This window comes from Panthera tigris, chromosome D2 (assembly GCF_018350195.1).
Source record: "Panthera tigris isolate Pti1 chromosome D2, P.tigris_Pti1_mat1.1, whole genome shotgun sequence".
NCBI classification, from domain to species: domain Eukaryota; kingdom Metazoa; phylum Chordata; class Mammalia; order Carnivora; family Felidae; genus Panthera; species Panthera tigris.
In genome coordinates, this window is record NC_056670.1 from 4912487 (window position 1) to 4939361 (window position 26875).

Sequence of the window (26875 nt, forward strand, 5' to 3'; positions counted from 1 at the left end):
GGATGGCCTGACTTATCCCCACTGAACTCTTTAAACTGCTCTGCTAGCTTAGCTTTCCATCAGATCATAATACATGCCGGTGTGAAGGACACCTGGGTCCTAAGTAACATTTCTCTTGTTTTAGTGACGTTCTAAAATAGCGCTGCGGCGTATTTCCATTGCAGGAAGATTCGTCAACCGTGTTCTCGAAATCTTGTCTGGAATGAAACATCAGCGAAGTTCAAAAGTAATTATTTTTTTTTATTTCAACTCTATAAAGTATACAACAGGCACTCAGCAACTACAGCTGCAGGAAAAATACAGAGCAAATCAAAGCAGGTGAATTTTATGAAAAAGTTTTTAATCTACACCAAAAGAGTGCAAGTGGTCACTGACCATTTGATGACAGTGGTTGCATTCTGACTAACAAAGGACTCTTTCATGTGGAACAAATTGTAAGAGGACAATCAACCATAGCTGTGAGAATACAAAAGAACCGACCAATTGTAAAAACATCGTACGATGAAATAAAGTGGACAGATGATGCCTAAAGAAATGTCCCTTTCCTCGGAAAGCCCAAACCTCTGAGTCACTGTCAGGGTCCCAGAGTTCTGTAAATTCAGGGGCAGATAAGGAGGAGGGCTAACAACACGCTTCCAATGTTTCTCTTCCCAGGTCTGTTGCAAACTTGCCTCCTACGTGATTTGCATATACAAGAACTCAGAAAGCATCCTGTTTTGTTGAGGAGTGCGCTAAGGTACGTTTTCCTCATTGGTTTCATAACGACGTGTCACTTGCTGAATCTTCGAGTTGGGTCGTTACGAATGGAGTCTATAAAATGAGGCATTAGAACTTGACTGCACTAATTGTTTTTTTTTAACTGGATCTGCACAGCTTAGCAAAACAGGAATACCTGTGTACAGACTGATAGTATGTCATAGATTAATTTGACCTGCACATACATTTATACATTTCACAGAAATGACGCTGTATCTCAGTAACAGATACACAGCTCTGGTACATGTAACAGAAATTAGAGAACAACTTCATCATTTCTGTAATTCATCAATATTATATAATAAAGGCTTAGAAATTGTTAGCAGAAAGAACTGTAAAACGCAGCAAGCTAAGAAAGGACAACATTTTGAGGTGGATTTGTCTCTCTCATGCAGCATAACACCAAATTTGTTTTTTAATAGGATGCCAGGAATTTAAGGCACTTGCAACAATGCCAGATAGCCAGGTCATGTCCTAAACTATGGAACAGATGAAACCGTACAGTGGACGTAATTTTCAATAATACTGACAATTATGACATTAATTCAAGTCTACTTGGACCTAAAAACATTATTCAGTACAAAGAAGATGAAATAATAATGCTGTGAAACACTAAAAAAAGGTATATGTACCACAAAATATCACACAAAAATATCTATTTACATAAATATTTGTCTGTGGTCCTATTGTGAAAGAAAACATCGTTATGGATAATGCACAGATCACCTCTACTGTATGAATCCGTCCTAACTTCCTTATTTTCAGTGTGGTGGCTGACTTCTCTAAGCTCGCCATTAGCTCAGTCCTTTAGAAATGAAACCGGAAAAATTCAATAGTTGAATTCATGTGTTACACATGTGTGATTCACATGCAAATCCCGTAATTTTAAGAAACGTGACTTGTAAAGAATATCATCAAAATAAATTTGTTTTCAATGCCACATGGATCTGATTCATATGTGAGTAACAAAGAAGGTACAAACATGAAAATCATTGATAGGAAATTTCCAGAAATCATTTTCGCTAACGTATTCAGTGTATCTCAGATATCGGGATGTCCCTTTCCTTTGGCAGTTTTCAGTTTTCCTGTGCGTCAGGATGCACAGAAAGCCCTTATTTCCCAGACTCAAAGTATTAACAAGAAAGTCAGTTAACAGATCACACGAGTTGGCACTATTCTAACTTAGCCAGATGTTCTCCAGCGTAAGAACATGGAGGGGTATGAAAAATTCGGAAATGAAGTGAGATGCCCTTTACGGAGCTGACCGTGAATGTTAGCCCTAGTGTCTTAGGACAGGATTTAAATCCTTACATTTCAATGCCTAAGATTAGATGACTGTTAGCAATTTTTGGAAGATGGTCACCTTTATTTGCTAGTGATTGCTTTAGACATCCTAATGCAGCGCCACAGGTGAAATGAACGAAGACAGAGCGACAGGTGGGAGAGACGGCCGACAGTTCCATTGAGCTGAATGTTCTCTTCATTCCTCAGAGAACCCGTACGTTGTTGTCTTAGACTTGAACCATAGTTTCAACATCCACGGTAAGGGCTAACCTCTGGGGTTACTGGGGCATTTGAAAAACTGCTGGAACAGATTCTCTTAAATAATGACGAGATATACTTAGTATCTAGCAAATCGTTAGCATGCCTAAAGCACTCTTTTAACAAAACTCACTGAACATTGACCATGATATTGAAATTATGTACTTTTACGAGCCCAGTTAAAAGCAATATAAAATTCTGAAGTAGCACTCACAGCTGGATTTTAGCTTGGTATATTTTATATTCTGAAATCTGTAGAAGAAAGTGGATATCTTGGGGAATAAATTGATCTTAAGCAATTGTTTGCAAAGGCCAGAAAAACACAAGAGTAACCGTAACATCTTGGGGGTCAAAGTTTTAATTTGAAAGTTTAACGTTACTCTGATTATGTTTAATATGCCCTTATAATTTTTATTCCCCAAATGTTTTTTTAGATCATTACGTGTTGATATCCTATTCTAAAGTAGTCTTAGTATGAAAAAAATCAATGACTGACGTGGACATGTTTTTTGCAGAACCGTCTACGTTTGATTGACTTTAAAAAAAAGAAAATTCTCTCCTGGAACAAGGCAACCTTCAATTTGATGTACCAATTTCACACACAGCTCTAAATCAGGATGACAGCTTGTAAGATTATGCGTTTGTCTACGCAGGTTTAACGCTACTTGTCCAGGAAAAGCTTCCAAATGTCTCTGCTACTTAGAACAGCTCATAGTAGTCAACTCGCCTGCCAACAGAGGATTCACTTTAAACTGCTGATTCTTCTCCCCTCATGAAAAAGCAAATCAGTCTGGTATTTTCAGATACGTTTCAGGATTGCAATACTTCTGTCCTACTTAATGAAAACTTCTGCTTAAGAAATCAGGGTCCTGTGTTCTCCTCTACTCTCACGCATGCATGAACTCACATCGGCTCATTCACAAAAAGGGAATCAACACCTGGCCAGGTCCTGTCCTGTTCCCTGACCTCGCATAAGGAAGGTCCCTCATCTGGTAACTCTTGATGATTTTGTGCTTTCTTCTTCTACTTTTTGGTTCAGGCCTAAGACAAGAAGCCAGTTGAATGGGTTTTAATCACCTTTCCCCTCAACCCCAGACTATGTTGTGTAAGTGAAATCTGACGGGAGTTTCATTGGTAAATGTAGTGAAAATGCTTGAGTCTCTGGCTACACAGGTGATGATTAGAATTTGTGTTGTCTGCTCAGACACGGACATTTACAGATGAAAGATATACATAGCACCTATATAGTTTACTTTTATTTTTGGATGGATCTTCATCCCTCTCCACCCCACCCCCCCCACCCCAAGGGTTGATTTTTATAAAAGGGACTATTTTAAGCCTCAGTCTGAGAGTATGTTAGGTAATAAAGAAAAATCAATTGGCTGGTAGTCACTGATTTCCAGGACCATCTTGAAGCACAATATTTTAAACGATATGAAATGGTTTGTGAATTGCTTTTTTTTTTTTCCACTCTGTCATGCCAATTTATCAAGAAAAGAAACAAACAAATGTCATGCAGGTTTTTTTTTTTTTTTTTTTTCAATCCTCCGTGAAAACGCATATATACCCGCCGGGAGGCTTCATAGCAGTTGTGCTTTGATTGTATCAATTTTTAAAATCTGTCAGAAAGGAAAGGTAACATTCAGCCTCGTCATCAGCACTGTTGGGAAACAAAATCAGGAAACTTCTAGCACTGGTTTGACATGAACGCCGTGACCCATAGACGCGTGGCCCTCTTCCGTATGGTATAGACACCGGCTTGCGCTCATAGATCCCATGGCCTCCCTTGAAGGAAAGGAAGAGCCCCGTTTTGGTACCACGGCAACCGATCGGACCCCATACATTATTTTTTGATCTTGGCCATTCTAGCCAGGTACGGACTCTTTTTCTAGGTTGAAGTATTTCTTACAGTCTTTCAAATTACAGTCAGAGCAAAGCAAGATCATTGCAACGACAGGAAACCTCTCTTTACTGGCGAAGGGCTTTGCTTCAGGACCACCATGTCAACTGCTATTGTTAGGATCAAACAGAAAACATGTAAAGAGCACTACTGTCGTCTAAGCAAGAAGTCCTAATGCCACTGTAGTTACTGGAGCAGCATCGATCAAAGGCATCATGGTGACCCCGAGCACTGATCTTCTCTCCGTCCCTCAGGTTTGCTGTCAGCCGTGTCTCAGAGAAAGCTGACTTCAGCAAGGCAGAAGCAGGTAAGAGAAATACATTAGAAGTCTATGTCCCAGCCCGAGTTGTCATCAGGTGGTGGTTCATCACTGTCCTCAGGGAAACTGTCAAAATTGCTTGTGTCTGTGGGTGATGCAACCTACAAATGAGAGAGGGGGTGACCGAGAAGGGATTTCTTGATTTTTGGTTGTTTTTTTTTTTTTTAGTAAAATCCCAAACTAGATTTTTAAAAAGCATTCTTTATTCATTCCCTGATCAGTGACTGTTGTTTGAATGGCTACCAGGTGGCAGGCTTTGTGCTTTTTACTGGGGCTAAGGGCAGTGAATAAAAAAAGACATTGCTCTTGCCCTACCCTGGCAAGGAGTACCTTGTAGGACTAAAAACAAATAATCACAAAAATCTGTAGATGACTATAAGGTTTGCTTAGTGTTAGGAAGAAAAAAGAGTTGAGAGTATGAGTGATGATGGAAAGCCTCTTTGAAAAAATATTTCTTTTTTTTTTTTTTTTTAACGTTTATTTATTTTTGAGACAGAGAGAGACAGAGCATGAACGGGGGAGGGGCAGAGAGAGAGGGAGACACAGAATCGGAAGCAGGCTCCAGGCTCTGAGCCATCATACCAGAGCCCGACGGGGGGCTCGAACTCACAGACCGCGAGATCGTGACCTGAGCTGAAGTCGGACGCTTAACCGACTGAGCCACCCAGGCGCCCCGAAAAAATATTATTTCAAAACTAAGAATTGGTGAGTTCAAAAAAGAGGATGTAGCACGTGCAAAGGTCCCGAGGTGAGAGAGAGTGCTTCATGCTGTGAAGTGATCCAAAGGGGCCAATGTGGCTGCTGTGTAAGAGAGGATAGGACTGGACTGAGAAATAGGAGAAGCAGGCAGAAATCAGGCTGGGTAGAGCCCTGTAGACCATCTTAAGTCTTGTGTGTGTTTAGAATAAAAGCCATTTCTGACCTCGGTCAGAACTCTTGCAAATTTCTTGGGCAAAGTCCAAACTGTAGAGCATCAGTAAAAGCAGTAAAAAATCCATCCTTTAGTTTCCCTCATATTCTATAATATTTAGAACCTCTTATACACTAATATATATATGGGTATATCCATAAAAGGAAACCGCTGGTAGATGTAGGCAAGTATAATTCAGGCTTACTCTCTACTCTTGTTCTAAAAACAAAACTTGAAGAACGCAATTAGAATCTGCTATGTGAGCCACGGTAACGGGGTTTTTGTTTGCGAATAGGCATAAGCACTGACACAGAAATAAATCTCAGAAGTAGGGAAAATGCTTCTGAATAAAGAGCAGGCTTGAGTTAGTCCCAGGGGAAGGAAGCATATACCTGAAAGGCTCAGGACCACAAAGCGGTCTGTGCCTTTTCGTAAAGATGCAGCATTAAGCAGAAATACGTAAAAATGCAATCAACTGAAATCTATTTCAAGTTAATACAGTCCAAACCCTGAGTCACCCTCACTGGGCTGCTATTTCACAAAAAACCCGATATGTTCAGAAAAGACAGTTAAGGAACGAGAATCCTTTTCTTTTAGAGCCCAATAAAAGGATAAATAAATTGGAACGAATAGTTGAAACAGGTAATGATAGAATACACATACAATAACCATCTCCTAACTGGCCTCTTTTTAAGGTTGCAGTTTAGATACTATTCTAATGTGGTGCTTCTATAATTTATTTAATCTGATCACAGGATAAAACCTTGTCACACAAGTGTTCGCTGGGAAGTCTACTTACACTTGGTATTATAGGAGGTGTCAAGGTGCCTTTTCTTAAGCCTTCCCAGTTAAAGCCCTCAAACCATCTAGGAAAGGGAGGAGAAAAAGGAGCTGGTTAAAGGCATTTTACTTCAGGTGAAACCCTGTTGCAACATATTTGATGTGGAAATATCCATACCGGATGGAAAGCAGAAAGGCGAACATTTTCAACGTGACATAAATGTATTCGGTGTCATTGAAAACTTTTACAGTTGTTTTATACAATGCATATTTTAAAAATCTAATTGTTGAAATATTGAACATCGGTTACAAATAACTCCTTTGTCCCCCTGGCAATTTCGTCACAATGTCTGTATGACCTTGTTCCTGTACTATCATTATAACTTAATAAGTGTCATGATATACTTAGCCCATGATCTACTTGGACATCTTATTTTAAGGCAATGGAATCAGGGCATGAAAGTCAGGACAGAAAATTATTTTTCCAGCTTTGCACTGATTCCTTGGGCAGCCTAATTAACCTTTTCACATCACTATATTAGTCAGGTCTAACTCTGACTTGGTACTGTTTTTGTGTTCGTAGAAGAAAGCATTGAATATGCAATACTAGGGTCATAATGATTTCTAGTAAAATGTCATTTTTAGTTAAGTGTGAAAAAAAATGAAGGTATTTGTGTTCAGATTTTCTGTGAAAATGAGGAGCAGATAACACTAAGTTTTTTGTTTCTGTACACCAAATTCTTAGCAGGTGTTTTAGGTATTTATAGATACTTTGGTAAGTAAGCTCTTTTTGCACAGATGTGCATTTCCTGTGGGTGTTACACAGACAGACTAATAAAAAACAACAATTGGGTCTTAGATTAGCACTCAGATATCCAATTAACTAGGTAAGGTTTGATATTTAAGATGCTTCCGTCACTTAAAAACAACGCTGTACTCAGTACTTTGTTTTATCATCTAATGGGGAAGCGGGGGGGAAAATATATTCCAGTTTTAGTCTAGGAAATGAGGCATGATATGGTGGAGGACTTGTGTTTTTGATATTCTGGTAGAGAACAGAATTCTAGAATCCACCTAGAATTCAATCGATCAATCTAGTTCACATTTCCTCTTGGTGCCAGAGGGGAGCAACGCTCGTTAGCATGAGCTGGGAGAAACCGAATTCAGTGAATCGGTCACTTCGTATGGCACAGGGTCGCGTGCGGCTGTGCTGTCCCCAAAGGCTAACTGGTCTGAACGTCCCCTCCAGTGTTCCCATGGGCTAACTGTGTCAGTCACACAGCCAGTAGCTTAAAAAGAACAGCCCGGGGAGGGGCTTTCTGGACCCTCCCACAGAAAGGTCAGGGGAAGAACACTTACTTGTGCTTTTGAATGTCTTTGACGCCATTTTTCAAATTCCCTAGTCTTTCTGATGGGTTATCCCTGGAAAGAAAACAACAACTGTAAGGGATCCAATCGTGTTCCCATCATGATCCTTTCAAAGGTCACGTGGCCAAACGCTTACCTGCATAGTTTTTTAATTAAGTTAGCAGCATTTTTGACAATCTTCTTTGGAAATTCTATCATGTCAATCCCCCTCAGTATGATGTTATAGGTTTTCATAGGGTCTGGGCCTGAGAATGGCGGGCTGCAAAGGTGAGAGGTGAAAAGACAATCACTTGTATTTTCTAAATAAGAAATCCTAAACTGTTATAACTCCACCAGTCTTATTTGGGGACATATATTAGTCGTGGTAACATGGAACGAAGCTGGATTAATAGCAAAACCATGTGGAAACCTTTGTGAGTAAATCATGTAGCAAAACCATATACGGGGGTGCCTGGATGGCTCAGTGGGTTAAGTGTCCCGCTTTGGCTCAGGCCATGATCTTGCAGCTTTCACCCCCCCGCGTTGGGCTCTGTGCTCACAGCTCGGAGCCTGGAGCCTGCTTCAGATTCTGTGTCTCCCTGTCTGCCCCTCCTCCACTCGCTCGTGCACTCTCTTCCTCAAAAATAAATAAACATTAAAAATACAAACAGCCACCCCCAGCCAAACCATATATGGGTCAAGTTTATCTGCCATTCCTCTCATGTCTTGTTAGTCTTGCTGTCCTTGGCCATTCAAGATGTGGCTTCCACTTTCTAGCCCTTTTCCTGCACCTGTCAGGAAATTATACTCACTGATTATACTCAACATGAAGTCCAAAATCACTAGACGGCTACAAGGATGCCAGTAATAGGACTCCATCTCCTGCTAACACCCCCCTCACTCGCTGGGATCAGGACGCCATGTCTGCTCTCTGAAATACCAAGCATCTTCGCACCTCAGAATGCGGTTTGTTTCGCCTGGAAGGTTCTTCCCATATTTACCTGGCCAAAGGGTTATGCCGCTTTCCCAAAAAAGGTCTACTCCGATCAACCTACGGGATGAAACTGATCCCATCACCTCTGTCAACCAACATAATGCGACGATTTAGTCTACTACTTGAATTTAAACTTGATTATATATTTTTTTAAAGTAATCTCTACACCCACTGTGGGGCTCAAACTCACAACCCAGAAATCAAGAGTCGTATGCTCCACAGACTGAGCCAGCCAGGCACCCCTTGAGTTTAAACTTAAAAGAGTCACCTGCCATGATCTCTTCCACATCCTTTAGCTTTTTCATGACATCTAGCCGCCCATTTCCCCCTAGCATTACTTATTCTTCCTCTGTTGGAGAGTAATTGACCACATAAGCAAATGTTTACTTCTGGGCTCTCTGTTCGGCTCCCATGGTCTGTGTCTACTTTTGTGCTTCGTTCTTCTTTCTTAGGATTGCTTCTGCTATTCAGGGTCTTTGGTGGTTTCATACGGATTTTAGTATTATTTGTCCTAGTTCTGTGAATAATGCTATTGGAATTTTGATAGGGATCGCACTGAATCTGTAGAGTGATTTGGATAGTATGGGCATTTTCAATACGAATTCTTACAATCCAGGAGCACAGACCATGTTTCCATTTGCTCCCAATTTCTTTCATCAAAATTTAATAGTTTTTGGAGAACAGGTCTTTCACCTCCTTGGTTAAGTTTATCTTCAGTAACTTTATTTTATTTTTTGGTGCAATGTAAATAGAATTGCTTTCTTAAGTTCTCCTTCTGCTTTGTTATTAGTGAATAGAAAGACAACAGATTGCTGTGTATTAATTTTTTGTCTTCCAACGTTACTGAATTCACTTATTATTTCTAACGGTTTTTTGATGGCGTATTTAGGGTTTTCTACGTGTAGTACTGTGCAATCTGCAAACAGTGACAGTTTAAATTCTTACCACGTTGGATGCCTTTTATTTCCTTTTCTTGTCTGACTGCTTCAGCTATGACTTCCAGTACTATGTTGAATAACAGTGGTGATAGTGGAAATTCTTGTACTGTTTCTGGATCTCTCAGTTTCTCACCACTGAGTATGATGTTAGTTGGGGTTTTTTCATATACGGACTCTAATATGTTAAGGTATGTTCTTTCTAAACCCGCTTTGTTGAGGGTATTATATACAGATGCTGAATTCTGTCAAAACCTTTTTATGCATCTGTTAAGATGGTCATATGGGCTTTACCCTTTTTCTTGTCAATGTGGTCTATGATGTTGATTGATTTGAGAATACTGAACCACCCTTGTATCCCCAGAATAAATCCCACCTAATCGTGGTGAGTGATCCTTTTAACGTATTATTGAATGTGGTTTGCTAATATTTTGTGGAGAATTTTTAAATCCAGGTTCTTCAAGTATATTGACCTGCAGTTCTCTTTTTTGGTAGTGTCTTTGGTTTTGGTATCAGTGTAATACTGGTCTTATAAAATGAAGGTTTCTTTTTATTAGTAATAGTTTGGGGAGACTAGCTATCAGTTCTTCCTTAAATGTTGGGTAGGATTCACCTGTGAAGCCCTCTTTTCCTCAGCTTTTGTTTATTGGGGTTTTCTTGATTACTAGTTATAGGTTTGTTTTTAAAACAATTTTGTTACTAGTAATACGTTTGTTCAGATTTGCTATTTCTTCCTGATTTTGTTTTGAACGATTGTGTATTTCTAGAAATTTATCCATTTCTTTTAGATTGTCCACTTTGGTGGCACATAATTTTTATAGTATTCCTTCTCTAATAACCTTTGCATTTTGGTACTGTTGGTTGTTGCTTTCCTTTCACTTCTGATATTAATTATTTGGATTCTTTTTCCTTCATGAGTCTTGCTATATAGTCTTCTCAATATTGTTTCTCTTTTAAGAAAACAATACTCACTTTCATTGATCCTTTGTATTCTTTTCTTTTTTTTTTTTTTTGGTCTCTCATTTATTTCCTCTCTTCTTTGTCTTTGTCTGTTATTTTTGTAACTTCTTTACTGTTTGAGGTAAGCCTCTGCTACTACAAATTTCCTTCTTAGAACTGCTTTTGCTGCTTCCCAAAGATTTTGGATGGTTGTGTTTACACTGTCTCCATGTTTGTTGTTGCTGCTGGTATCTGTACGTTTTTAAATATTCCCTCTTTGATTTGTTCATTGAGAAATTGGTCGTTTGGTAGCACGTTGTTTAGCCTCTTTATGTTTTGGGTTTTTTTCTTTTTTGTAACTGATTTGTAGTTTCATACCATTGTGGTTGGAAAACATGCTTGATATGGTTTCAATCTTAAATGTATTGAGACTTGTAGCCTAAATTGTGCTCTATCCTGAGGACTGTTCCACGTGCTTCTTTTCATTCTGAAAAGAATGTGTATTCTGCTACTGTTGGATGGAATGGGCCATATCTGTCTGTTATGCCCATCCAGTCTAATGTGTCTTTCAAAGACACTGTTTCCTTACTGACTTTCTGCCTGGATGACAGGTCCATTGACACAAGTGGGGTGTTAATGTCCCCTGCTATGTTGTCTTACTGTCAATTTTCCCTTTATGTTCAGACTTGCTTAATGTACTTAGGTGCTCCCATGTTGGTGGATCGGTATTTACAACTGTTAAGTCCTCTTGTTGGATTGGTTCCTTTATCTCTATGTAACACTCTTCTTTGTCTTTGTTACAGTCTTTTTTGGTCTATTTTGTCAGACATAAGTATTCTTACTGAAGCTTGCTTTGTCTTGTTTGTTTTTTTGGCTTCCTTTTGCATGCGATATCTTCCCCCCCCCCCCCCCACTTTCAGTCTGCATGTGTCTTTAAAGTTTGCCTCTTGTAAGCAGCATACGGTTTTGTCTTTATTTTATGTGTATCTTTTATACATTTTAGTTTGTGGTTACCATGAGGTTCATATATAACAACATCCTAAGTATATAGTAGTCTATATTAAGTTGATGGTTACTTAAGTTAAACACATTCTGAAAGAACTTGATTTTTACCCTCCCCCACCACTTTGTGTATATACTGTCATATTTTACAGCTTTTTATTTTATGAGTTGCCTTAATATTAATAATAATAATATATAAAATATATATTATCTATGAAATAAAATAAAAATATATTTATATAATTATATAATTATATAAATTAATATACATTTATATATATTTTATATTTATATTTATATAATATAAAATTATAATAATAAATATTAATGCCTTAATATTAATAAAAATCAAGTAGTTGATTTTACTACTTTGTCTTTTAACCTTCATACTAGCCTTATAAGTCATTGCTGTAGTCCCTTTACTGTATGTTTACTTTTATTAATGAAGTTTTTTTTCACTATTTTCTTCTGGTTATTAAAGAATTCCCCTTAACCATTTTTTTTTTTTTTGATTTTCTGGTAAACTCTTTATTGCTCCTTCAAATCTGAACGATAAACTTGCTTGGTGGTGTATAATCTTTGACATTTATAAATATGTGCCATGGGTTCATCTTGTTTGGAATTCTTAGGGTTTCCTGAAACTGGAGGTCTACTTCCTTTCTTAGGGTAGGGAAGTTTTGAGTTATTATTTCTTCAAACATGTTGTCTGCTCTTTCTGTCTCTGGGACCCAGATAATGGGAATTATTGTTTGGTGTCCAAGAGATTCCTTAGCTTCAATTTTTTTTAATTCCTGTTTTTTTTGTTTTTTTGTTTTTGCTGTTCAGCTGGGGTGCTTTCCATTTGCCCTGCCTTCTAGATCACTGAGCCATTCTTCTCTCTTCTAATCCACTATTTACTCCCTTTAGTGTATTTTACATTTCAGTTACTGTATTCTTCAACTCTGGTTCTTTTCTTGGTGTTTTCTATTGGTTAAAGTTCTCACAGAGTTCACCCATGCTTATCTCCATTTACCTTTTTTGAAGTTTTGTGTTCTTTCATATGGACCATATTCCCCTCTCTCCTCATTTCGATCGACTTTGTTTCGACGAATTACAGAACAGCTGCTTCTCCTAAACTCGAGGGAATGACCTTCCGTATGGTCATCCCTGTGTAGGCCGTGTTTGCCTGCTGACTTTGGCTGGCTCTACAGAGCTGTAGCTGTCATGGGCTCTGGATCCTGGGCCTCCCTGTTGGGGCGGTTCTGGGGCTGTCTGTGCTAAGGCCCCAATGGCAGGACAGCTGAAGTGGGTAGAAGCCAGGGGTCATGGGACCCTCCACGCAGAGGGCCCCCTGGCAGGACAGTTAGAGTCGAGGTGGGCATGGGCCAGGGGTCCCAGGGCACTTGACACTGAGTTGTCTTGGCAAGTCATGGAGAGCCAAAGTAGGGCATGTCTAGAGTATTCTATGCCTGTCTTACCTTGGTGAGATGGCTGGAGTCATAATGAGCACTGACCAAGGGTGTCCACACTGCTGGGACATCTGGGGTCAGGGGGCTGGGGCTCCCTGTGGTGGAAAGTCAGCTATGGTGCCTGGGCTCTGCTCTCCTCTGCACTACCAAGGTGGAGGGGAAACATAAGTAGAGGTACCTGCCAGCTCCTGAGGACTACAGGGAGTCCCCACCACTTGGCAGGGCTCTAGGGCTGGTTCTGTTATTTGAAGTTGCCCTTTTAAGCCATGACTTAAGGTTCTGTGCCCGGGGCAGATGCACCCGCTCACCGTTTCTCTGTACGTTCCTCCCCACTCCAGCTCGTGGTGTTAGGAACAGAGGGGACCCCCACCCGTTTCCCCAACTCTCTCTGTATCCCTTGTCATCTATGTGGCCTCTCTCTCTCTCGTGCTAAAGCCAGTCAGGCAGCCCTCAGGTTCCCAGTAAGTTTTTCTACACACAACTTCTCCATGTCTTTGCCCCCTATTGCCCTTCTAGTGAAGCCATGGGATGTCCTTTCCTTGCTCTGTATGTCTGAGACCTCTACCCAGCCTTCTTCTGAACTCTGGTTTACAATGACCCTACTACTCATTGTCCCCCATGCACGGCACGGTGGGGTGTTTGTTTCTCCTTTTGTTGGGGATCTTTTTTTCCTTGCTGATGGCTATAAAAGCATTACACAGAAGACCTGCAAACTATTCCCGTTTCATTTAGGTATAATACTCGTCAACATGTCCTCTTATCTCTATAAATAGTTGACCCTAGATATTTTTATACCACTATTACCTCCCTTGCTTCATTGCTGGCTAAGCAACTAGGCTCAAAGATCTCACAGAAAGACACTAGGTTTTTCCACATTCTCACATATGTACAAGGAATTCGTAATGATAAGGGCAAACGTTGACGTTGAGTTCCCTGCCCTCATCCAACCCATTTTAGAGTTTGTTTTACGAATCCCTGGGCACTTGCATAATTACTTGAAGTGCTGGACCAAGATATGGTGAAATGTGCTTTAAGATGGTCTAATCAGAGTGACAAAGGCAGGAGCGTGCAGCTGTTGGCCGATCTATTTTTATCAGCAATTCTCTGCCAATGTCCATACCTGCCAGTCAGAAGTTCATACATTAGGATTCCCAGTGACCAGTAGTCGGCTGAAATGTCATGGCCTTTGTTCAGGATGATCTCTGGAGCCACGTACTCTGGAGTCCCACAAAAAGTCCATGTTTTCTTTCCAAATCCTATTTTCTTTGCAAAGCCAAAATCAACCTTACAAAGAGAGAAAAACAAGTTATTTCAAGGCACTTACTTATTTTCAAGCTTAAAAGCAGTAAGGTACTTAGCTGAAGTGCACGTAATAATAACAAAAACAGATGCATATCACTACAGTCCTATATTCCCAAAGGAGTCATCGGTGTTTCAAACAAAGCCTCCCTGAGCAAAGTCAGTGTCAGTAGGAAAAGTTAAAACCTGAGTATAGGCTGAAACTCACATCATTAAAAATACAGGTAAACCTTTCTTTCCAGAAACAGCTTCCATTTTTTCCTCCTTTCCTGACCATGGAGGTCGGGCCATAACCCCTTTACTTAAAATTTTTAGAAGTCTAGGTGGACCTACTTGACACATTTTCCAGAATATGCATGATTTCTGCTGGATTTAGGAAGCCGACAATTCATTTAGCAATGAGAAGCCACTGGACTGCTCAAGGAACCTAGTAACAACCTAGTAACTGCCCCGAGTACACATAAACAGAGATACAATGCAAATGTGTCCTTCGTTTTTCTAGAAATGTTTCTGGACGGAGGAGCCTCGAATGCAGAAAACCTTTTTCTCTAAAACGATGAACAGCCATTGATTTGATTTCCGTGAAAACCATATGCTGAATAAAAAGTCCCAAAGTTTAAAAAATAGAGTCAGGCACTGACAGATTCAACGTCCACAAAAATTGTACGTTTTATAACAGAACTTCCCTCCTACAGTAAATCTTTAGAGCGCTTGACAGATTTTACTATTGTGATCATTACTATCACTATAATTCAAATGGCCTAAATAACATTGCCTAGCCAGCCATTTTTTTCCCGTTCAGATTGTACTTAAATCTAAAACGTTAAAAGGATTCATGGTTTTCTATGATGTAAGTAGTCATTCCCTGTGAATGGCAGAAAGTGGACAAGAGAAAGGTCTACAAAGCTCTTCTAGAGGTCTATGAACACGTGTCCACAGGTCCGAGTCCATTTAAACACATCCTGCCAAGACAGTATTAATTAAGACCTAGCCAATTTAATTTCTTACACCTTTTGCTTCATTTGAAAGAAGAGTTGAAAGCAGTAATGCAAAGATAGGCTCTTAAGAAAAGTTACAGCGTTTACAAAGGAAAAGGGAGGTTTTAATGTTAGGAAATGAACACAGCTTTATGAACAGATGTTTTAAACCCGCGGGGCAGAAGCCGTGCGTAAAGGGCACTGACCAGTTTGGTGTAGCCTCGGTGATCCAGGATGAGATTTTCTGGCTTGAGGTCCCTGTAAATGATTCCTTTGGAATGCAGATAGGCGAAGGCTTCCACCACACACGCGGTGTAGAATCTGGTCGTGGAATCTTCAAACGAACCTCTGAGACACAGAAAATGAAAGTGTACAAGATGTTCCTTTCTCTGATAGGGTTTTATTTATTTTGTCCTCATTTCATTATATTCCCGTGCCAAACTTTGACCCTGGAGGCCAATGTCCTCTAGCCAAATGCCATGTGATGGGTGCTGCCCTGGGTTTTCAAAAGCCCTTGAAGACCACATCCAGGACTGCTTTGCCCTGACAAATGAGATAGTTAACTCTACCCTCCCGTAAGCACCGAGGCGGAGCTCAGCTTCATACCTCCTTCTATAAGCTTCCCAGCACCCCCCTATCCTCTAACGAGACACAGCAGTGGACAGGGAGGAGACGAATCCTATTTTAGAGCTGTCTATCAAGGGTTGGGTTTGGTAAAGCAGAAGTTTATCGGTTCAGTCATACTTATTTTTAGAGGGCTTGGTTTTGAATCTTCCTAAATAATACAGATACGGTTCATAAGAGCATGAATAAAAAGGTTAATGCTTCCAGAGAGCCATTTTGGAAATGAGCTGTGATGCTGTGTTGCAGTCATATATCACGAGCTAAATATTCTGCTTTCCAAAATTTTGCCAGCCAGAGAAATAACACCTATGTCCCACACTACTGCCTTCTTACTAGAAGAGATGGGGCAAAGAGATAATTAGAAGGAAAAAGGCACTCAGAAGGGAATATAGATTAGTAAACTTGATTCTTACGTTTGGCAAAGAACGCTCACACTCTCTGTCCTCACTCTCTTTATTTAATGAAATAACAATAAAGGGAAGAAAAAAACATTGGCATCTAAGGTTAGCTCCTTGGTTCCATAGCAGAAACTTTATACTTTAGCCGTTTTTTTCTTCCAAGAAATTCTTTAATTAAAAAAAAAAATATTTTATATTTGAGAAAGAGGAAGCAGGGGAGGGGCAGAGAGATGGAGACAGAATCTGAATCAGACTTCAGGCCTCTGAGCTGTCAGCCCAGAGCCCGACGCGGGGCTCGAACCCACGAGCCATGAGATGATGACCTGAGCTGAAGTCGCACGCTTAACCGACTGAGCCACCCAGGCGCCCCTAGAATCTTAACTATAACTACAAAGATGCTAGTGTCTCTCTTTAACAAAGTCTGAATTGTGAACTTATAAGGTCAAGAAAAAGTTTCTTTGAGAAGAAGTGCATCTATATTGGGAAATAACAGGTTGTATGTTGCAATTGTCTTTGGACTCGGAACTACCTTTGCAGAGCAAACACTTATGTAATTCCGCATCTTGACAAGGGGGTTGGGGTAGTGCCTGGCAGGTCGTTTTTCTTTGCCCTGAAATAAGTATGCTTGTCCGTCAAGAGCAACAGATTTCTTTCACTGGAGAGGTTGTTTGTAGTAAGTAGTAAGCATCGTGTGCAGATACAACTGTGTGCTTGCTAATTAACGGTACTGAGTGCCATATATGACCCCAGTCCTTCCTCACTGGACAGCTTTGCAAAGCCATGGCTGAGCCAAAACAAGGCAGTACTGGGAATAGAGCTTTGTCATATTTCACATTGCATGCGTTGTTTTAATACGAAAATTGATTACTTCCTCCTAATGGGACTGTCTAGCTGTGATTCAGGTGGGCTGTTTTGAAAGCCTACAAATTCTTGGTTGCTGTTGGAAGAAGAGGTTATTTCTGCAGTTGTGATTCTGAGCAATGTATCTGTTTTCCTTAATATTCACTCGTCAATGGAACCAAATGGACAGATACACTGTAAATGTTGTAAGGAAAGTGAACACTTACATGAGAGATGAACTGCTCACGAAATCTCGGCCGAAAGGTATTCATGTTCATATTCTGAATAAGTCGGCCATTAGCAGGAAGATTAAAAAAAATCCTAATACAGATTCCCATTCATCAGAGAGAGCTATAAGTTAGGAATATGGACTCGGAAGCAAGAATCCTGGGCTCGAATTTTGGTTTCACTTGCTTACTTTTGAGCAACTAACTCTATCTCCCTCGGTCTCCATGTTCTCTTGAGCAAAATGGGGCTTGCAATAGAAACTACTCATTGAGTTGTGGAAAGGATACAAATAACTGAGGCGTATATTTAGAGTTAGTGCCTGACACACAACTGGGTACCTGATAAATATTAGCCATTCTAACTGAGAACTGCAACAGTCTTCTTTAGCTGCTGTGTCTTAATCTAGGAAAGCTGAATGATACAGACAGGTCGGAAGTCTTCTGGAGATGGGAATGGGGGGTCCGTAATACCTAATTAACACTGTTACGTAAGTATTTGCTGCCTCTCACTGCCAAGGCTAACTGCCATGAGTCAGCTCTGAAGGGTCTTATGTCAATCTCCGTTCTTTTCATTTTGTCTAGGCTTCTCACAAATGCACAGGCAAAAATGACTCTCTTACTGCCTGCCAATTTTCATCATAAAGTGAACTGACCACCAACCTACACCTTTGGGTCTTGAGTTCTCGACAGCTCTGTTTATTCGTGTCAAGGTTTCTCTGATTCTGAGCCATTTTGGAACTTGGAGGGTTCTGCAAAGCTGGTTTCCGTTCCTTTAAAACTCTATTTTGAGTCTCCCTCATATATAAGCATATTTGTAACTGTTTTTCAAAATTAAATGAAAACATGATCTTAAATCTGTTTCCATGTTAGCTGATAACTCAACATAATGTATGCATACAAAGTATTTACCAGAAACAGCTTCATCGCTAAACGTTTGATGTGGGTAATTTGTGGATTTTGAAATACACTGCTGGAAAGCAGTCACAAAGCATAGCATCAGGGTGACTCAAAATGAAAAATTGCCATTAGAATTGAAAATGACAACACAAATTTGATCTAAAACAAAAATGAAAGCTTGTTTTCTCAACAGAAAGTTGCTTGAAGAAATAAATCACTGCCCTAAATAGCTCTTCAAAATAACAAATTATGCCTTGACATGCGTGTCCTTTCAATTAAAACAAGCATGGAAAAGGCCCGTATACTTTCTCTAGGAATGGGCTGTTGTTTTATTTTAGCTAGATGGCAGTAGATAACAATCTGATGGAGAGCATCAGAGGGTTATGTATACTTATGGATAGACTCAACTTTAACCCGTGTTTAATCCACTTGTCATAAACCAGGTCCTGAAATGACCACATGCAACCAAGACAAAGCATCTCTCATCGGAGGTAAGTTCCCTTTTTCCCTTGACTAGTAACGCGAATCATGAGTGAGTGTAACTATTGTATTAGTTTCAGGCGTACAACGTAATGATTAATTCTTTACGTTATTCAGTGCTCACCATGGTTAAGTGTCGTAACCACTGGTCGCGCCAAACAGCATCGTATTGTGGACTGTGTTCCAAGTGCTGTGCTTTTCATCTCTGTGATTGATTCCTTTTATAACTGGAAGTTTGTATTTCTTAATGCCCTTTGTCTAGTTTACCCATCTCTCCGCTAACCTCCCCTCTGGAAATCCCCATTTTCTTCTCTATATTTTGAATAATCTGTTTTGTTGTTTTGTTTGCAAGATTCCACATTTCAGTGAAATCATATAGGATTTGTCTTTCTCTCTCTGGCTTATTTCACTCCATGTAATACTCTCTAGCTCCATCCACGTGGTGGCAAATAGCAAGGTCTCATTCTTTTTCTATGGCTGAGTAATATTCCATTGGATATACGTACAGCACATCTTCTTTATCCATTCATCTACTGATGAACACTTGGGCTGCTTCCATAATTTGGCTTTGTAAATAATGCTGCAATAAACACAGGAGTCAAAGTATCCTTTCACATTAGAGCTTTTGCATTTTGGGGGGTAAATACCCAGGGACTGCAACACTGGATCATAGGGTAGTTCTGTTTTTAATTTAAAAAAAAAAAATTTTTTTTTAACGTTTATTTATTTTTGAGACAGAGAGAGACAGAGCGTGAACGGGGGAGGGGCAGAGAGAGAGGGAGACACAGAATCTGAAACAGGCTCCAGGCTCTGAGCTGTCAGCACAGAGCCCGACGCGGGGCTCGAACTCACGGACCGCGAGATCATGACCTGAGACGAAGTCGGCCGCTTAACCGACTGAGCCACCCAGGCGCCCCTAATTTTTTGAGGAACTCTCATACTCTTTCAGCACTGGCTGCATCAGTGTTCATTCCCACCAACAGTGCATGAGGGTTCCTTTTTCACCACATCCTCTCCCAACACTTGCTATTTCTCGTCTTTTTAATTTCAGGCATTCTGACAGGTGTGAGGTGATATCTCCTGGTGGTTTTGATTTTCATTTCCCTGATGATGGGTGATGTTGAGAATCTTTTCATGTATCTGTTGGCCACTGTATGTCTTCTTTGGAAAAATGAATATTCAGGTCCTCTGCTCATTTTAAAAATTTGATTGTTTTTTTTGTGTTGGGTTATAGGAGTTCTTCATGTATTTTGGGATATTAACCCTTTATTGAATATATCATTTGCAAATATCTTCTCCCATTCACTAGGTTGCTTTCTCATTTTGTTTATGGCTACCTTTGCTGCGCAGAAGCTTTTTATTTTGATGTAGTCCCAATAGTTTATTTTTGCTTTTGTTTCCCTTGTCTCTGGAGATGTATCTAGAAAAATGTCACTAAGGCCAATGTCAGAATACTGCCTATGTTTTCTTTTGGGAGTTTTATGGTTTCAGGTCTCACATTTAGGTTTTCAATCTATTTTGGAAAGTTGGTATAGTTTCATTCTTTTGCATGTAGCTGTCCAGTTTTCCCAAAACCATTTTTCGAAGAGATTGTCTTTTCCCTGCTGTATATTCTTGCTTTTAATTAACCATGTAAGTGTCAGTTTATTTCTGGGCCCTCTATTCTGTTTTTATGCCAGTACCATACTGTTTTGATGCCTACAACTTTGTAGTATATCTTGAAATCTGGAATTGTGATACCTCCAGCTTTGTTCTTCTTTCTTAGGGTTGCTGTGGCTATTTGGGGTCTTTTTGTGGTTCCATACACATTTTAGGATTATTAGAGTTCTGTGAAAAAATGCTATTGGTATTTTAATAGAGATTGCAATGAATCTATAGCCTGCTTTGGGTAGTATGGACATTTTAACAATACTCTTCCAATCCACAAACTTGAACTGTCTTTTTATTTGTTTGTATCATCTTAAGTTTTTTCCTAGGTATTTTATTCTTTTTTGGTGTGGTTACAAATGGGATTGATTCCTTGATTTCTCTCTTAGTTTTTTATTAGGTATAGAAATGCAACAGATTTTGGTATATTAATTTTGTATCCTGAAATATTACTGAATTCATTTATCAGCTCTAGTAGTTTCTTCTGGTGGATTCTTTAGAGTTTTCTATATATGGTATCATGTCATCTGCAATTAGTGAAAGTTTTACTTTTTCCTAACCAATTCTGTATGGCTTTTATTCCTTTTTGTTGTCTGGATATCTGAGACTAGGACTTCCAGCACTGTGTGAATAAAAGTGGTGAGAGTGGACATCTTTGTCTTGTTCTTGATCTTGAAGGAAAAGCTCTTAGTTTTTTTTCCCATTGAGTATGGCGTTACCTGTGGGTTTTTCATATATGACCTATATTATATTGAGCTATGTTTCCTTTAGACTCACTCCATAAGTTTTTATCATGAATGGATATTGTATTTTGTGAAATGCTTTTCTGCATCTATTGAGATGATTATTTGTTTTCCATCCTTTCTCTTGTTAATGTGATATATCACATTGATGATTTGCCAGTATTGAACCACACTTGCATCCCTTGACTAAATCCCACTTAATCGTGGTAAATCATTTTTTAAGGTATTGTTGAATGCAGTTTGCTAATATTTTGTTGAGGGTTTTTGCATCTATGTTCATCAGAGATATCGGCCTATCGTTGTTTTCTGTAGTATCTTTGGTTTTAATACTGGTCTTAAAATCAGGGTAATGTTGGTCTTGTAGAATGAGTTTAGATGTTTTCCTTCCTCTCCTATTTTTGGAATGGTTGGAGAAGAATAGGTACTAACTCTTCGTTGAATGTTTGATAGAATTCACCTGTGAAGCCATCCTGTCTTGGAATTCAGATTGTTGGAAGGTTTTTTGATTAGTGATTCAATTTCATTGCTAGCAACTGGTCTGTTCAAATTTTCTATCTCTTCCTCATTTAGCTTAGGAAGATTATATATTTCTAAGCATTTATTCTATGTCATCCAAATTGTTGGCTTATAATTTTTCATAATATTTTCTTACAATCCTTTGCATTTTATGGTGTTCGTTGTTATTTCTCCTCTATTTTGTGCCTTCTTTTTTTCTTGATCAGTGTAGCTAAAGGTTTTTCAGTTTTATCTTTTCAAAGAAACAGCCCCTGGTTTCATGAATCTGTTCTATTTTTTTTAGTTTCTATTTATTTCTGCCCTAATCTTTATTATTTCATTCCTTCTATTGGGTTTGGGCTTTGTTTGTTCTTCTTCAGCTCCTTAGCTGTAAGTTTAGACTGTTTGATATTATTTTATTTCTCAAGGTACACCTGTATTGCTATAAACTTCCCTCTTAAAAGTACACTTGCTGTCTCCCAAACATTTTGGACTACTGCGTTTTCATTTTCATGTCTCCATGTATTTATGATGTTTCTCTTGGTTTCTTGGTTGAACAATACATTGTTTATTAGCATATTGTTTAGCCTCCATATATTTCTCTTCTTTCCAGATTTTTTCTTGCAATTGATTTTCAGTTTCATATCACTGTGGTCATAAATTATGCTTGATATTTCAATCTCTCTGAATTTATTGAGACCTGTTTTGTGGCCTAATGTGATTTATCCCGCACAATGTTCCATGTGCATTTGAAAAGAATGTGTATACTGTTTCTGAGTGGAATGTTTTGTATGAATCTGCTAGGTCTGTCTGGTCTAATAGGTCATTCAAAGCCATGGTTTCCTTGTTGATTTTCTTTCTGGATGATTTCTCCATTGATATAAGCAGGGTGTTAATGTCCCCTACAATTATTATATTGCTGTCAATTTCTCCCTGTATGTCTGTTAAAAATTATTTTTTGTATTTAGGTGCTTTTATGTTGGGTGCACAGATATTTATAATTGTTATATACTCTTGTTGGATTGATCATTATCAATTTATCACCCCTTTATCTTGAGGAGGGGCCCTTCTTTGTCTCTTGCCACAGTCTGTGTTTTAAAGTCTATTTTTTTCTGCTATGAATATTGGTGGCCTGGCTTTTTATTCCACTTCGATCTGCATGGTAAATGTTTTTCCATCCCTTCACTTTCAGCTTGTATGTGTCTTTTAGTCAGGTGAGTCTCTTGTAGGCAGCATATAGATGGGTCTTGTTTTTTAATCCATTCCATCATCCTGTGTCATTTGATTGGGACATTTAGTCCATTTACATTTAAAGTAATTATTGATAGGTATATACTTATTGCTATCTGTTGTTTTTCTGGTTGTTTTTGTAGTTCTTCTCTGTTCCTTTTTTCTTCTCTTGCCGTCTTACCTTGTCCTTGAGGGCTTTCATTAGTGTTATGCTTGGATTCTTTTGTCTCTGTTTTTTTTGTGTACCTATTAAAGGTTTTTGATTTGTGGTTACCACTAGGTTCATATATAACATCTTAAGTGTATAGCAGGCTATATTAAGTTAATGGTCTCTTAAGTTTGAACACATTTTAAAAGCACTAAGTTTTTATTCCCCTTTCCATGTTTTATGTACCTGAGGCCATATTTTCCATCTTTTTATTTTGTGTGTATCCCTTGACTGGTTTAAAAAAAATTTTTTTTAAATGTTTGTTTATTTTTGAGACAGAGGCAGAGAGAGGGGGAGACACAGAAACTGAAGCAGGCTTCAGGCTCTGAGCATTCAGCACAGAGCCTGATGTGGGACTCGAACTCATGATCCACGAGATCATGACCTGAGCTGAAGTCAGATGTTCAACTGACTGAGCCACCCAGACACCCCACTGACTTGTTTTTGTAGGTATAATTGACTTCACTATTTGTTTTAACGTCCATACTGGCTTTATAAGTGATTGATCTACTACCTTTACTATATGTTTGTTTTTACCTGTGAAATTATCCTTTCATAATTTTTCTTACTTTTAGCTATTGCCTTTACTTTCCACTTCAAGAAATTGTAAAAGACACTTTAAAGTTTCTTACAAGACCAGTTTAGTGGTAATGAACTCCTTTATCTTTTGTTTGGGAAACTCTTTACCTCTCCTTCTGTTCTGAATAATAGCCTTCATGGGCAGAATATTCTTGGCTTCAGGTTTGTTTCTTTTCATCCCTTTGAATATATCATGCCACTCCCTCTGGCCTACAAAGTTTCTGCTATAAAATCTGCTAAGAGTCTTACAGGGTTTCCCTTGTATGTAACTGTTTTCTTTTCTCCTGCTGCTTTAAAAACTCTTTATCACTACTGTTTGCCATTTTAATTATTATGTGTCTTAATTATTATGTGGACCTCCTTGGGTTAATCTTGTCGTGGGGTTTCTTTATTTTCTGGATCTGGGTATCTGTTTCCTTCCCTAGACAAGGACAGTTTCAGCTGTTATTTCATCAAATAAATTTTGTGCCCCTTTTCTCTCTCCTCCTTAGGAGATCCTTATAATGCGAATGTGATTACACTTGATGGTGTTGCTGACTTCTCTTAACCTATTCTCATTTTGTATTATTCTTTTTTCTTTTTGCTGTTCAGCTGGTTGCCTTCTGTTACTCTCTCCTCCAGGTCCCTGATCTGTCCTTCTGCCTCGTCTAATCTGTTTATTTTTTCTCGTGTATTTTTCATTTCAGCCATTGAGTTCTTCCTTTTTGTATTTTCTTCCTCTTTGTTGAGGTTTCCACTGAGTCCTCCAGTCTTTCCCAAGTCCAATGAGTATCTTTAGGACCATTACTCTGTATTTTCTATCAGGCATGTTGCTTATCTGTTTCATTTGCGACATACTTCTCTGTTTCCTCATTTTGTCTGATTCTCCATGTTTGTTTCTATGTGTCAGGTCAGTGATGCTTCCTGGTCATGACACTAGTGGCCTTGTGTAGAAGGGTTCCCATGGTACCCTGGAGCACAATGCCCCCCTGGTCACCTGGAGCAGGTGCTTCAGGGGTGGCTCCCGGGTGGGCTGCGTGCACCCTACTGTCGTGGCTGAACCGTATCTGCCTTCAGTCCAGTCATCTGCAATGACGTGTCGTGCCCTCTGTGCTTACACGGGGCAAGGTTCAGTCCCTGTGTTCAGCGGCCTGTATGTGACTGCCACAGGCTTGTAGGTGGGCAGGGTCAGTAGTCAGGCAAACTGTCCACACTTAGTCATTCTCCCACAGCTGTGGGTGCACCACAGGGCAGGGCTTTTCCCCTGTGCTGGCGGCTCAAAGGCTGGGCCATTGGAACTGTGGTGTGCTGGTGTGTGTGATTATCTTCTCTCTCCCAGGACAGGAGTCCCTCTGGATGGATTCCGGCTGAGGTGAGCAGGTTGAATGGGATGGGTCTGTAAGGGAATGTGGGACTGGGGCCTTGCCGTGCTGGCAAGATCGGTGCAGGGCTTAGCACTGGCTCCTACAAGTGTCTGGCTCGCCAGGCTGGAAAGGGACGAGAACCAGGGTCTGCGAGCACATTTTTCCGGGGAGAAGTCTCCTGAAGATCCCTTCTTCTCCAGTGCACACTCTGTACATAAATGTCCTTCCCTACACTTTTCAAATCGCTCTTTCTGTGCTGTCTCGGCAGCTTATTTATTATGCTCGTTCTTTAAGGGTGGGGACTCCATTTTCTGTTGCCCTCAGGCTCTTCTGGAATTAAAGTACCTGGACCTAAGCCCAGCTGATTTTAAACACTTGGCCAAGTTAAGCCCCACTGTTTTTTTTAACACCGAATGGTACCTATGGATCATCATTTTCCCAGTGGGGTCTCTTCCTGCCTCTCCACGCTTGGGGTTTCCTTCCCCATCACAGGAGATTTGGTTCCCAACTGTGTCTCTGTGCTTCCAGCCCTTTCCAATGTGGGGTTCCACTCCATGATTATTGGGGAAGGCTTCTTCCAACTGTCCTCAGGTTGTTTTCGGGGTTAGCTGTACAAATGCAGCTGTTATCTTGGTGTGTTCCTGTGACGAGTTGAGTTCAGGATTCCCCTGATTCAGCTATCTTCCTGACCCCTGGAAATGCTTTTGATTTCCACTCTCCGTTATGTCATCTCAGATGGAATTTAAATAATTACCCTCCACAATATAGTTAGAATCAAAGAGATTGGCTATTTAAGTTATTCTCGGGCTTACAAAACACATCTGCGAAGACACATGACTAGAAGGGAAATGTGCATGATTTGAAAATTCTAGTGTCTGAAAGAATTAAGATATTGGGTTGGAACTATTTACATGTATTTCAAAATTAACACTTGAAATGTTAAATTTCATTATATTATTATATATTAAATACCAATATGAATACATAATATAACATCTATATAAATACTAATGTCATATTAACCACTTACACTTTTAAGAAGGTAGTACAGATTGCTAATTCTTTATATTTACCTTCTTTATAACACTTACTGTGTACCAACATATTCCAAAGAATGGAACAGAATTTGTGGAAAACAGAAAGTCACAAACTAGAAGATAAAGCATGATAGCTAATAGAGAATAAAACCAGAGAAATAACTGGAACAATTAAGATTTCTGTGCTAAGTAAAAAGATAAAAGATAAATATTTGATAGTCAACCAGTCCTGTTTTATATATGGTATCATTTTATTTTTTATGGGATTATTTTCATTCTTAGGTTTTTGAAAACAAATGAAAAACTGCTCTGGGTTCCTTTACTATGCTGATGAAAAAAAAAAAAGAGGCAGGAAGTGGTCATGTCACTTACTAGGTGAGAGTAGGGGAGGTCTGTTGCTGTTAGAGACTTCCTATACTAAATCCCTGAGACTTAGAGGTATTACCTTGTTAGTAAAGAATAGTCACACAAGCCTTTCTTAACTCAAATACTTTCCTTTATGCTTTCAGAATACCTTCTCCCTGCTGCTGTTTTCCTGGGACAGAAAATGAAAACTGAATGAATTGAACAATAGGATTTGTTTTGACTACGGATATTTTCATGTACGCTGTGACTAATAGCCTAATTATTTTCCTTTTTCTCTTGTCATTTTTTGTTGTCGTTCTTTCTAACAATTAACCTTTAGGACTTTCAGCCTCAATTTAAACAAATAGTGAGAAAGGTAGTCAGTGGCAATACTAATTGGAGCTGAATCACTGGTAGACAAACAACAATGATTCTGCAGTGATTTTGTATATAATAGTTATACTGCTTTTAATGTTGAGGCTTCAGCCCTTCTGCATCTTTAGGAAGAAGCAGGTAGCTCTTACTTCTCCAGGTCATGCCTCTTTATATAGCTTCATGTAGTATTAAGTACATTGTGGGGAATTCACCAACTGTGCATCCCAAGGATGATGAAAGGGAAGGAAACTGAACCAAT

At 39.3% G+C, this 26875-nt stretch overlaps 1 protein-coding gene across 5 annotated transcripts in view; it reads right to left on the reverse strand.

Annotated features, from left to right (window-relative positions):
- Nucleotides 1–219: 219 nt before the first annotated feature.
- The window catches only part of PRKG1 (protein kinase cGMP-dependent 1), a 1248331-nt gene continuing 1221675 nt past the window's right edge, over nucleotides 220–26875 (reverse strand). For all 5 annotated transcript variants that reach the window (XM_042959915.1, XM_042959911.1, XM_042959912.1 and 2 more), the window contains 6 exons: nucleotides 15355–15496; nucleotides 13993–14156; nucleotides 7712–7834; nucleotides 7567–7629; nucleotides 6227–6293; nucleotides 220–4618 (listed from right to left, as the gene is read on the reverse strand). In XM_042959915.1, the coding sequence (XP_042815849.1) occupies nucleotides 4520–4618; nucleotides 6227–6293; nucleotides 7567–7629; nucleotides 7712–7834; nucleotides 13993–14156; nucleotides 15355–15496 (658 nt within the window). In that variant the 3' untranslated portion in view covers nucleotides 220–4519. The remainder of the gene's footprint in view (nucleotides 4619–6226; nucleotides 6294–7566; nucleotides 7630–7711; nucleotides 7835–13992; nucleotides 14157–15354; nucleotides 15497–26875) is intronic.